Source organism: Elephas maximus, chromosome 2 (genome assembly GCF_024166365.1).
Source record: "Elephas maximus indicus isolate mEleMax1 chromosome 2, mEleMax1 primary haplotype, whole genome shotgun sequence".
NCBI classification, from domain to species: domain Eukaryota; kingdom Metazoa; phylum Chordata; class Mammalia; order Proboscidea; family Elephantidae; genus Elephas; species Elephas maximus.
This window is the reverse complement of record NC_064820.1, coordinates 16,816,481-16,828,923: the sequence shown is the minus strand read 5'-3', so window position 1 is coordinate 16,828,923 and position 12,443 is coordinate 16,816,481. Positions and strand designations below refer to the sequence as shown.

Here is a 12,443-nt window from a genome sequence, read left to right as displayed (position 1 = left end):
CATGGGATCCCTGTGAGTCAGAACCTACGCGATGTCACCTAACAACATCAACAACAATAACAGGACCTTGAATATGAGGGTTATGTTGTTGTTGTTATTAGGTGCCCTCAAGTCGGTTCCAACTCATAGCGACCCCATGCACAACAGAGTGAAACACTGCCTGGTCCTGCGCCATCCATACAATCGTTGTTATGCTTGAGCCCATCGTTGTAGCCACTGTGTCAATGCATCTCATTGAGGGTCTTCCTCTTTTCCACTGACCCTGTACTTTGCCAAGCATGGCATCCTTCTCCAGGGACTGATCTCTCCTGAAAACATGTCGAACGTACGTAAGACGCAGTCTCGCCGTCCTTGCTTCTAAAGAGCATTCTTGCTGTACTTCTTCCAAGACAGATTTGTTCATTCTTTTGGCAGTCCATGGTATCTTCAATATTCTTCACCAACACCACAATTCAAAGGCGTCAATTCTTCTTCAGTCTTTCTTATTCACTGTCCATGCATACGATGCAGTTGAAAATACCATGGCTTGGGTCAGGTGCACCTTAGTCTTCAGGGTGACATCTTTGCTCTTCACAACACTTTAAAGTGGTCCTTTGCAGCAGATTTGCCCAATGCTATGTGTCTTTTGATTTTTTGACTGCTGCTTCCATGGCTGTTGATTGTGGATCCAAGTAAAATGAAATCCTTGACAATTTCAGTCTTTCCTCTGTTTATCATGATGTGGTTTATTGGTTCAGTTGTGAGGATTTTTGTATTCTTTATGTTGAGATGGAATCCATACTGAAGGCTGTGGTCTTTGATCTTCATTAGTAAGTGCTTCAAGTCCTTTTCACTTTCAGTAAGCAAGGTTGTGTTACCTGCATAACGCAGGTTGTTAATGAGTCTTTCTCCAATCGTGATGCCCCTTTCATCTTCATATAGTCCAGTTTCCTGGACTATTTGCTCAGCATACAGATTGAATAGGTATAGTGAAAGGATACAACCCTGACGCACACCATTCCTGTCTTTAAACCACTCAGGATCTCCTTGTCCTGTCCAAACAACTGCCTCTTCATCTATGTACAGGTTCCTCATGAGCACAGTGAAGTGTTTTGGAATTCCCATTCTTTGCAATGCTATCCATAATTTGTTATGATCCACACAGTCGAATGCCTTTGCATAATTAATAAAACTTTCAGCCAGGATCCATCTGACATCAGCAATGTTATTCATGGTTGTATGTCCTCTTCTGAATTCAGCCTGAACCTCTGACAGTTCCCTGTTGATATACTGCTGCAGCTGCTTTTGAATGATCTTCAGCAAAATTTTGCTTGTGTGTGATATTAATCATATGGTTCGATAATTTCCGCATCCAGTTGGATCACCTTTCTTAGGAGTAGGCATAAATATGGATCTCTTCCGGTTGGTTGGCCAGGAAGCTGTTTCCCATATATCTTGGCATAGATGAGTGAGCACTTCCAGTGCTGCGTCCCTCTGTTGAAACATCTCACTTTGTATTCTGTCAATTCCTGGAGCCTTGTTTTTCACCAATGCATTCAGTGCAGCTTGGACTTTTTCCTTTAATACCATTGGTTCCTGATCACATTGCTACCTCTTGAAATGGTTGACCGTTGACTAATTCTTTTTGGTGTAATGACTCTGTGTATTCCTTCCATCTTCTTTTGATGCTTCCTGCATCGTTTAATATTTTCCCCATAGAATCCTTCACTATTGCAACTTGAGGCTTGAATTTCTTCTTTGGTTCTTTCAGCTTGAGAAACGCCAAGCGTGTTCTTCCGTTTTCGTTTTCTATCGCCAGCTCTTTGCACATATCATTATAATACTTTGTCTTCTCGAGAGGCCCTTTGAAATCTTCAGTTCAGTTGTTTTACTTCATCATTTTTGCCTTTTGCTTTAGCTGCTTGATGTTCGAGAGCAAGTTTCAGAGTCTCCTCTGGCATCTATTTTGGTCTTTTCTTTCTTTCCTGTCTTTTCAATGGCCTCTTGCTTTGCTCATGGATGATGTCCTTCCACGACTTGTCTGGTCTTTGGTCATTAGTGCTCAGTGGGTCAAATCTGTTCTTGAGATGGTCTCTAAATTCAGGTGGAATATACTCAAGGCTGTATTTTGGAGGTCATGGACTTGCTCTGATTTTCTTCAGTTTCAACTTGAACTTGCGTATGAGCAGTTGATGGTCTGTTCCACAGTTGGCCCCTGGCCTTGTTCTGACTGATGATATTCAGCTTTTCCTTTGTCTGTTTCCATGGATGTAGTCAATTTGATTTCTGTGTGTTCCATCTGGTGATGTCCAAGTGCATAGTCACCATTTATATTGGTGAAAAAATGTATTTGCAATGAATAAGTCATTGGTCTTGCAAAATTCTGTCATTCCATCTCCAGCATTGTTTCTATCACCAAGGCCATATTTTCCAACTACCGACCTTCGTTTCCAGCTTTTGCATTCCAATCACCATTAATTATCAATGCATCTTGATTGCATGTTCGATCAGTTTCAGTATGCAGAAGCTGATAAAAATCTTCAATTTCTTCATCTTTGGCCTTAGTGGTTGGTGTGTAAATTTGAATTACAGTTGTGTTAACTGGTCTTCCTTGTAGTCGTATGGATATTATCCTATCACTGACAGGGTTGTACTTCCGGACAGATCTTGAAATGTTCTTTTTGACAATCAGTGCAACACCCACCATTCTTCTTCAAGTTGTCATTCCCAGCATAATAGTCTATATGATTGTCCTATTCAAAATGGCCAATACCAGTCCATTTGAGCTCAGTAATGCCTATGATATGGATGTTTATGTGTTCCATTTCATTTTTGACCATTTCCAGTTTTCCTAGATTCATACTTCGTACGTTCCAGGTTCTGCTTATTAATGGATGTTTCCAGCTATTTCTTCTCATTTTGAGTTGTGCCACATCAGCAAATGAAGGCCCTGAAAGCTTTACTCTATCCACGTCATTAAGGTCAACTCTACTTTGAGGCGGCAGCTCTTCCCCAGTCGTCTTTTGAGTGCTTTCCAACCTGGGGTCTTGTCTTCTGGCACTGTATCAGACAATGTTCTACTGCTATTCATAAGGTTTTCACTGGCTAATTCTTTTCAGAAGTAGACCGCCAGATCCTTTTTCCTAGTCTGTCTTAGTCCTGAAGCTCAGCTGAAACCTGTCGTGCATGGGTGACCTTGCTGGTGTCTGAATACCGGTGGCATAGCTTCCAGCATCACAGCAACACACAAGCTGGCACAGTACGACAAACTGACAGACACGTGGGGGATTAGGTTTATAGTGTTACCAATATAAACAGAAATCACAATCAACATAAACAAAATAAGACAAAAATAAATCTGTAAAAATGTACTGAAACATCTTAGCCCATTCAAAAATTACATTGATTACAATTTTATTTACTCTGAAATTAAACCAGGTTTTTCAAAGGTTATGAATATTATGCAAGATGATTTATCTAGTTCAGCCTTTGTTTGCCTGAATTAAGGGTAACTTTTTTTTTTTTTTTGGGTTTTACTAAGTAATTCATGTCAATTCAAACATTCTCAGGATTTTTTTTCTTTTTAATATTTGACCATGTCTTAGAGAATATTTTTCCAGATTTTCTGTTGGTTTTTTGTTTAACAGAGGACAATAGAGAGTTATGTGGATAAACGCATGGGTACGACATATGGACCTCCTGCAGGAAAGAAGATGACTATTTTTATTGATGATGTGAATATGCCAATAATCAATGAGTGGGGAGACCAGGTATATTGATTTTATTGAGTATTTTATTTCTTTAATTCAACATTAATTTACTCTTTGATTAGTGTTACGGATGGAATTATGTTCCCCCTAAAATGTGTGTTGGAATCCTAACCCCTATACCTATGGATGTAATCCTATTTGGAAATAAGAGTTTTCTTCGTTATGTTAATGAGACCATATGAGTATAGCCTGTGTCCGAAACCTAATTTCTTCTGAGTTATAAAAGGAACAGATTAGACACAGAAGTAAACCCATACTGGGGAAGACAGATGCAATCAACGAATGCCCAGGGCTACCTTCTAGGAAGGAATCCGCGTGACCAAGACTCTGATTTGTACTTTTAGCCTCAATAACTGTGAGAAAATAAATTTATGTTCTTTAAAGCTACCCATTTGTAGTATTTCTGTTAAGGCAGCTCAGAGAAACTAAGATAATGAGTAAATATTTTCCTGCTTTTTCAATATCCAACTCCTGAATTCCAGTGAAGCACGTTATTTGCATGCTCTCAAGGAGTTAGGTTGTGGGAATATGAAGGAATGGCATTTTAATTCTTTTTTAAATTTAATTCTTTCTTAGGTTACTAATGAGATTGTACGACAGCTGATGGAACACAATGGATTTTATAACCTTGAGAAGCCTGGGGAGTTTACCAGCATTGTGGACATCCAGTTTTTGGCTGCCATGATCCATCCTGGGGGTGGACGCAATGACATACCCCAAAGACTCAAAAGGCAGTTCTCTGTATTTAACTGCACACTGCCTTCTGATGCTTCCATGGACAAGATCTTTGGTAAAATGAGTGTGGAGTGGGTGGTCGGGGGCTTTGGGGAGGAAAGAAGAGCTTGCTCGGTCTCCCATGCCAAAATACCCACCTGGAGGCCACATGGAAGGAAACGTGGGTAGCTCTTTAGTTTGTAGCCCTCCCGATCGCAATCATCAACAGTTTTGGGGGAAGCAACATCCCTCTCAAGTAGTATATTTTGTTTCATAAATATTTGTGTTGAATCAAATACCTACCTATGTCTTTTCTACCTCCATTTTTTTTCTTTATGTAATTGCCAGCTTCTTCAACAAGGAGGTTAAACATTAAATAAACTCAGAGATGAGGCTGTTTTCTCATGGGTATATATATTTGTGGTCTGGATTGATATAATACCATGTCAAATGTTTATGTAGCTGATACCTTAACCAGCCAGTATAATTGTTGTGCCCAAAGAAATCACAGCGCACAGAGCAGAAATTAACACCAGTCTGATCTTCAGAGTAATTTACAGGCTGTAATACACTATTCAGAAACACTGGTGGCGTAGTGGTTAAGTGCTACGGCTGCTAACCAAAAGGTCAGCAGTTCGAATCCGCCAGGCGCTCCTTGGAAACTCTATGGGGTAGTTCTACTCTGCACTATAGGGTCGCTATGAGTCAGAATCGACTCGATGGCAGCGGGTAATACATTATTGACTGATTAAATATGTAGTATTTTAGAAATAATTTTATTGAAGTATCACCAGATCAATAAATAACCCTATTTATTTAACTGAATAATGTAAATGCATTTAAAATTGATTTTGGAATTAAAGCTTTGCACAAAAAGTGTAAAAGTTTTGTACACATTCATGTTAGGTATTAATTTACCATTTCTGTAACTGCTGCTGAGAAAAAACTCATTATAATTACCCTAATTAATTTCTGGCAGACTAAAATGTCATCTTAGCAGCCTAGGCTAGTGGAATATGGACGCATGCACTTTCAATCACGGCAATGAGAAAAGCCTTGAAAACAAATGACATTTGAGAATTATCTAAACTTGGGAAAAGTAAAATGGACCAGAAAGAATGACTGATTTTTCTTGATTTTAATTATTCTTGATAGCCTGGAAAATTTTACATAGAAAGTAAATTAAAATCTTTTATAATGCACAGAAAGGCAACAGCAGAGTGGAGAAATCTTAGAAGATTCAAGAAACCTTTTTTTTTTTTTATCCATTTTTAAGGCAGTTTTGTATGTTTGTCATCATTACCTACTTAACAATATTGCATTGGTTCAGCTAGAGTTTTCAGGAGGCCGTGGGTGTGGTACAGATGGGTAAGTAGCTCGGCTACTAACTGAAGGGTTGGCGGTTTTGGTGGTTTGAACCCACTGAGAAGCGCCTTGGAAGATAGGCCTGGTGATCTGTTTCCGACAACTCACAGCTTTGAAAACCACGTGGAGCAGTTCTATTCTGCACACACGGGGTTGCCCATGAGTGACGATCGACTTGATGACAATCGCCACCACCACCACCAAGGGTCTTTAGTTATATGTCTTAATCAACTTTGGAATGCTGACAGATGTGAGCGCAGTTCAAATGCTGACTTACTTGAACCTGTATCTATTTTTTAGGTGTTTAAAAAAGTAACAGAGCATTAATGAATAGGAATTTATTTAATACTTGATTATTTATGAAAATGTGTAATTGTATTTGTGCAAAGTCTACCTTATACATTTTTTTTTTTCATTTAATCCACCTGATTTGAACTGACAGTCAAAATATTATGATTTCTCTCTGCTCCCCTTCCAGGTGTCATTGGGGTGGGCTACTACTGCAGCCAGAGGGGTTTCCCAGAAGAAGTGAGTGACTTAGTGGCCAAACTGGTGCCCCTGACACGTCGACTATGGCAGATGACCAAGATGAAAATGCTCCCGACCCCTGCGAAATTCCATTACGTTTTTAACCTTCGAGATCTTTCTAGGATCTGGCAGGGAATGCTGAACACTACTTCCAAAGTTATCAAGGAATCTGATGTAAGTGGTCCATGAGAGCAAGAGAAATAATATTGTTACTTATCACCACCCTAAATATTTTCAGTAATGTACATTTTACCGGAATATGAAAATGTCTTGGAACATTTCAGCATAAAACTACTTCTCTTTCTACTTTTATCCACTAAAATAAATACGGAGAGAAGTAAATATGTCAGAAAAATTTAATTAAATATCCCATTGACTTACGTTTGTGTTGAAAGAAATGGTCTGCACAGTTATTTCCTAATGAACAGGATCAAGGAAACAGTTGATTTTATTTCCCCATCATAAGATGTTTTTCTCATCCTAAATAAGGGAAAGATCACGATTGATTATATTATATAATAGTCTGCATATTTTAAACTTGGCATTTTAACTTTAAAAAGGAATTGCCTTTATAAATGAACCTTCAAAATTGAGGAAAGAAACCATTTTTGTTGGTAATCAGCCCTGATCTTTTCTTTCCACATAACTAGATGCACTCAGAATCACTGGTAAATTGTAGCCTAAAGTTGGGAAGAGGCAGCAGAGTAGAAAGTTAATTTGACAGAAAACGAAGTGTTCGTACATACACTTGAATATAATGGTTCCCAGTGACCTAAGAATTCCTGTCAAACAAGAAACCCTTTCTAAAAATCCAGTATACCATTTCCCCCTCTCCAAACGGACTGTGTGCTCAGGCTAAGGCAAGGTAGGTTTATTTTTCGATTTTCCATGAAGTCGAAGATGTAGTTAAGCAGAACAAACAAATAGTTGAAATATCCACAAATGTGCCATTGTTGTTGTCGTTAGGTGCCGCCGAGTCGGTTCCTATTCATAGTCAGACCCCTGTAGAACAGAGTAGAACTGCCACATGGGGTTTCTAAGGAGTGGCTGGTGGATTCCAACTGCCGACATTTTGGTTAGCAGCCGTAGCTCTTAACCACTGTGCCACCAGGACTCCAAAATGCCATTAGGCACATTAAATGCTAACTATCAAAAATGTCTGCCCCCAGATACTCTAAAAGTAGGTAACCATGCTGGCTGGCAAGGCTTTTTGAAGAAAATATTCCTTATTACGAGACTTGAGAATCAGTTTAGTAACAATAAATATTTCAAACTTTTTTTTTCCCTGAAAGTTATTGACAAATTAATGGAGTTCTGGAATGCAGTTTTCAAATGTTATTCTTTCATTAGCCATTGTTGGTGCTTATTTTAAATCAGCGTAAATAGTTCCAGAAATTGGTATTATTTTGGAGTTTTTTTTTTTATTTAACTGAATTGATGAAAATGTTTTACTTAACTCTTTTTTTTTTTTTCTGGCCACCAAGTCACATTTTATCATGAATACAATGGCTTAAGAATCATCTAGCCTACAAAACGTTACCAAGCTGTTTCCACCTGTCTTGTATCAAATAGTGAGTTTAGACAAACGTTTGTTAATTTCCTATAGGAACAGGAGTACTGAGCAATTCATTTTCCTCAACTTCCTGTTAACTTTGGGCTTTGTAATTGCTTTGTTCAGATAATACAGCTTTTTACCACACATTTCCTTCACTTTGTATTAAGTAAATGTATCACGGTAATATCTCAGTTGGGTACGTGTGGGTTGGCCATAGGCTACATTTTATATTATACTTGGCCCCATGAGTGTACCCACACACCTAAGACCTTTACATAGAGTATTAGTTTGTTAGTTGATCAGAGTTATCTTTAATATTTTCCTCTAGGGATGCTTTTCTTTTAATTTAGAACCTGCAAATGAATAAAACCCAAACCAAACCCCTTGCTATCGAGTCGATTCCAACTCATAGTGACCCTGTAGGACAGACTAGAACTGCCCCATAGAGTTTCCAAGGAGCAGCTGGTGGATTCAAACTGCTGTCCTTTTGGTTATCAGCCGTAGCACTTAACCACGGTACCACCAGGGTTTCCACAAATGAATAGACCCTGAAAAACAAAACAAAACAAAACAAAACAAAACAAAACAAAACTAATTGCTGTGGAGTTGAGTCCGACTCATGGCGATCTCATGTATGTTATAGTAGAAATGTGTCCCATAGAGTTTTCAATGGCTGATTTTTTGGGAAGTAGATCACCAATCCTTTCTTCCAAGGTGCCTCCAGGTGGACTCGAACCTACAGCCTTTTGGTTAGCAGCAGAGTGCTTAACTGTTTGCATCTTTTGTTTAATATACTTGAATGAGACCAGTTTGAAATTGGGCTGAGTATATTTTAACCCTAATTTTTTAAAGTCAGGTATCTTAAATTAGGAAGGCTGATACTCCACGTATCATCAGTGTGAATTCCCAACTACTGCGTGATATGAATTAATAATGAACTTAAATTACACTTTCAACAGGCGCTGTTAAGGCTGTGGAAGCATGAATGTAAACGTGTCATAGCTGATCGGTTCACAGTGTCTGAGGATGTGACCTGGTTTGATAAGGCTTTAGTAAGTTTGGTGGAAGAGGAGTTCGGTGAAGAGAAAAAGCTTTTTGTTGATTGTGGAATTGACGCTTATTTTGTGGATTTCTTGAGGGATGCACCTGAAGCAACAGGTAAACTATTGAAGCCGAATTTGAAAGTAGTATTCCCCAAAGGGATATCTGAAGACAGTAGGTTCAGTTAAGAATGTTGAATTTCTGAGTAGTGAACTTTACTAAAACCAGCTTGGGGCATATTAGGTGCTCAACAAATATTTATAGAGTAAGTGGATAAATGTATGCCCATTTAGTTCCAAAGAGTAATTATTTTATGCATATTAATCTTGGATATTAAGGTGGGCTTTAGAAAAAATTTTTTTTTTTTTTTTAAGGTAAAAGAAAAACCACAGGACTTGTGGTCTTCCCAGCAGATGTAGATTTGGGGCAGGGCTCTACCACACGTTAGCTGGGCAAATCTCTGAACTTTCTTGAACCTCATTCTCATAATTTATGAGTGTGGAAATAATATATCCATCCCAGGGCACTGTGGGGAGTAAATGAAACATTATTGGTAAACTAACTTGGGCAGTGTTGGGGAAATATAATTAAAAATAAAATCTACTTTCAACCCAGAAAACCTCTTCACAAAAATAGAAGAGAAAAATAAATTTTTTAGTATTGAATAAGCCTTAAACCAGGATGAGATGCATCATGGGCAGTCTGCTAAAGAGATTGTGAAGACAGGAAGAAGTATGACCCTTTACGTAGCCACATGGATACAACCCATTACATTCATGTTTAAGATAAAATTGGGCGTTTTCTAGTATCTTTATGGCAGGATACCTGAAGTTGTGCTAATCTCTCTCCAGGAACCTGGGAGGTAGGGGTGTGAGCTTCCTTGATGATTACATTTGAAAAGAGATGGCTCCCAGGTCCTTGAGGAAGTATCTTTAGGTTTACATATTTTCAAAGAGAAACCAAAACCCAAACCAAACCCACTGCCGTCAAGTCGATTCCGACTCATAGGGACCCTATAGGACCGAGTAGAACTGCCCCACAGAGTTTCCAAGGAGTGCCTGGCAGATTCGAACTGCCGACCTTTTGGTTAGCAGCCATAGCACTTAACCACTACACCACCAGGGTTTCCTTCAAAGAGAGGGAGAAAGAATTTATAATTACAAGTTATCTAATGTGAATTCTCAAAGAACAGGGGAGAAGGGAAGCCTCTTTTCTGCTTTTCAATAGGGAGAATTAAAACCCTTTTGTTTTCAATTTGTCCTTTCAGCAGTTTGTGACCCATAAACCAAAAAAACCCCAAACCTGTTGGCTTCTAGTTAATTCCAACTCAAAGCGAGCGACCTTATAGGTCAGAGTAGAACCACCCCATAGGGTTTCCAGGGAGCAGCTGGTGGATTTGAACTGCTGATCTTTTGGTTAGCAGCCTGAGCTCTTAACCGCTGTGCCACCAGGGATCTATCCCCCCAAAAATGTTGTTCCCAAATGAAAGGTAGTAAAAATAATAATAATTATTTTTACTATTTGGGTGATCCCAAATGTTGAAGATGAAAAGAAAAAAACCTGAAATTATATGAAAGGGCCACTGGAAAGAAATGGGCAATATGGAGACAAGCTTTCTTGGTTATGATTCCATGAAAAATTGAAATATATAGCTTTTCTTATGAAAAAAGGTAGTGTTCCCATGAGTATTCTTTTTTTTTCCTCAGAAATAACTGGACTTCAGTAGACTATTATTTCTACTACTGCATTTTTTTTTTCTAATTTAGAGGCAAACATAACCTTTCATGACTTCAAAACACTCATTTAATAACCTCTTCTTTTTTTTTTTCTAATACTGAGGATGAATTTTAATTTTGTTTGTTTATTTTAAAAAGGAGTGTTTAAAAACATATTGTATATGTCCTCTAAATGGTTAGAAATGACCAGAAATCTCCTTAGTAGATTTGATAGTGATTAAAAAAAATTAAAAAAAAAAATTTTTTTATTTGGAAACCCTGGTGGCATAGTGGTTAAGTGCTACGGCTGCCAACCAAAAGGTCAGCAGTTCGAATCCACCAGGCGCTCCTTGGAAGCTCTATGAGGCAGTTCTGGTCTGTCCCATAGGGTCACTATGAGTTGGAAACGACTAGATGGCAATGGATTATTTTTTATTATTTTTTCTGTTTTATGGGTGGTCTAGCAAAGCTCCTGAATGACAATTGAATAAGGTTTGTTGCTGTCTATGTGGCTGGATTGATCCTTCCACAGAAAAAAGCTGACACGTTTTATTTGAAATCAGGTCACACACATATACATTCTGTAAAAGTAAGAGCATTTTGCAAGGCAATTAGAACTCACATATTTTATTTCTTCTAATTTAGATAGATAAATAATTAGATTATGGTTTTCAAGGAGCAATGTAAAACTGCTGTTTTTTTTCTTTTTTGATTTGGAGTTAAACACATAACCTCCTGTGACTTCAAAACTGTTTTACCAAGCCTGAGTTGAGCATTTATGAAACAGTTAAGTGACTATTTAAGTGAGAACTTTGCAAATAGGCCGTTCCTAATAATTATATTAAGTCAATTTCCTTGCTTTGCCATAAAAAGGTTAATGTACTATTTTATTAGGATAGGGCCAAATGTAAGCAATTATGGGATTTAAGGTTTAGAAGAACCACTCACTGTTCTAGTACCCAGTGAATTGGAAAGTTCTTATTGGTATAGTCAACTAACACCACTTTTTGCCTGTTTTAATGTTAGCTAATGGAAACCCTGGTGGTGTAGTGGGGAAGTGCTTATGGCTGCTAACCAAGAGGTCTGCAGTTGGGATACACCAGGAAACTCTATGGGGCAGTTCTACTGTGTCCTATAGAATCACTATGAGTCAGAATCAACTCAACAGCAATGGGTTTGGTTTGGTTTTTCAGAATGTTAACTAATAATAAACTGTCATATGCTCAGTGTAGTTTTTTCTTTGGTATTATGCTTTACAGTCAAAATTGGAAAAGTGTTAAACAGGTATATTATGTCTTTCTAATTAAATAACATCATATTAATTTTAATGTATTTTTTTCCCAGTGAAATGATTCAATATGTTCATTTATTGGGAATTATTTTTCTATTTTCTCTCGACTTCCCACCTCCATTTCTTAAAATTAATTTCTCTCCTCACCACTAACATGAAATTTCATAAAAATGTCCTGAGCAAATGCAGTGACCATTTTCTTTTCTCTCTTTTTAAAAAGCCATATAATTATTAATCTCTCTTGCTGATTTTGACATTAAATCCCTACCTTTTGGGCCTTCATTTTGACCATTAAATGAATATCTCCAGAAGAATCTTTAAAATGCCAATGTTTAACTGTGAGTTCAAATGAAATTCAGTGACTATAACAGTATTTGAAATTGGTCCTTTCTAGACAGGAAAAAACCAAGACTGCAGGTGATCACATAGATCTTAACACTTTTACTATTGTTTTTTTTCTCTTTTTTCCCTAATAGTGCATAAGA

At 37.8% G+C, this 12,443-nt stretch overlaps 1 protein-coding gene across 2 annotated transcripts in view; it reads left to right on the top strand.

Moving 5' to 3' along the window:
- DNAH5 (dynein axonemal heavy chain 5) overlaps positions 1-12,443 on the top strand; it is a 363,993-nt gene that overhangs the window by 220,052 nt on the left and 131,498 nt on the right. For both annotated transcript variants that reach the window (XM_049861228.1, XM_049861221.1), the window contains exons 48-51: positions 3,627-3,749; positions 4,326-4,539; positions 6,307-6,530; positions 8,871-9,069. In XM_049861228.1, the coding sequence (XP_049717185.1) occupies positions 3,627-3,749; positions 4,326-4,539; positions 6,307-6,530; positions 8,871-9,069 (760 nt within the window). The remainder of the gene's footprint in view (positions 1-3,626; positions 3,750-4,325; positions 4,540-6,306; positions 6,531-8,870; positions 9,070-12,443) is intronic.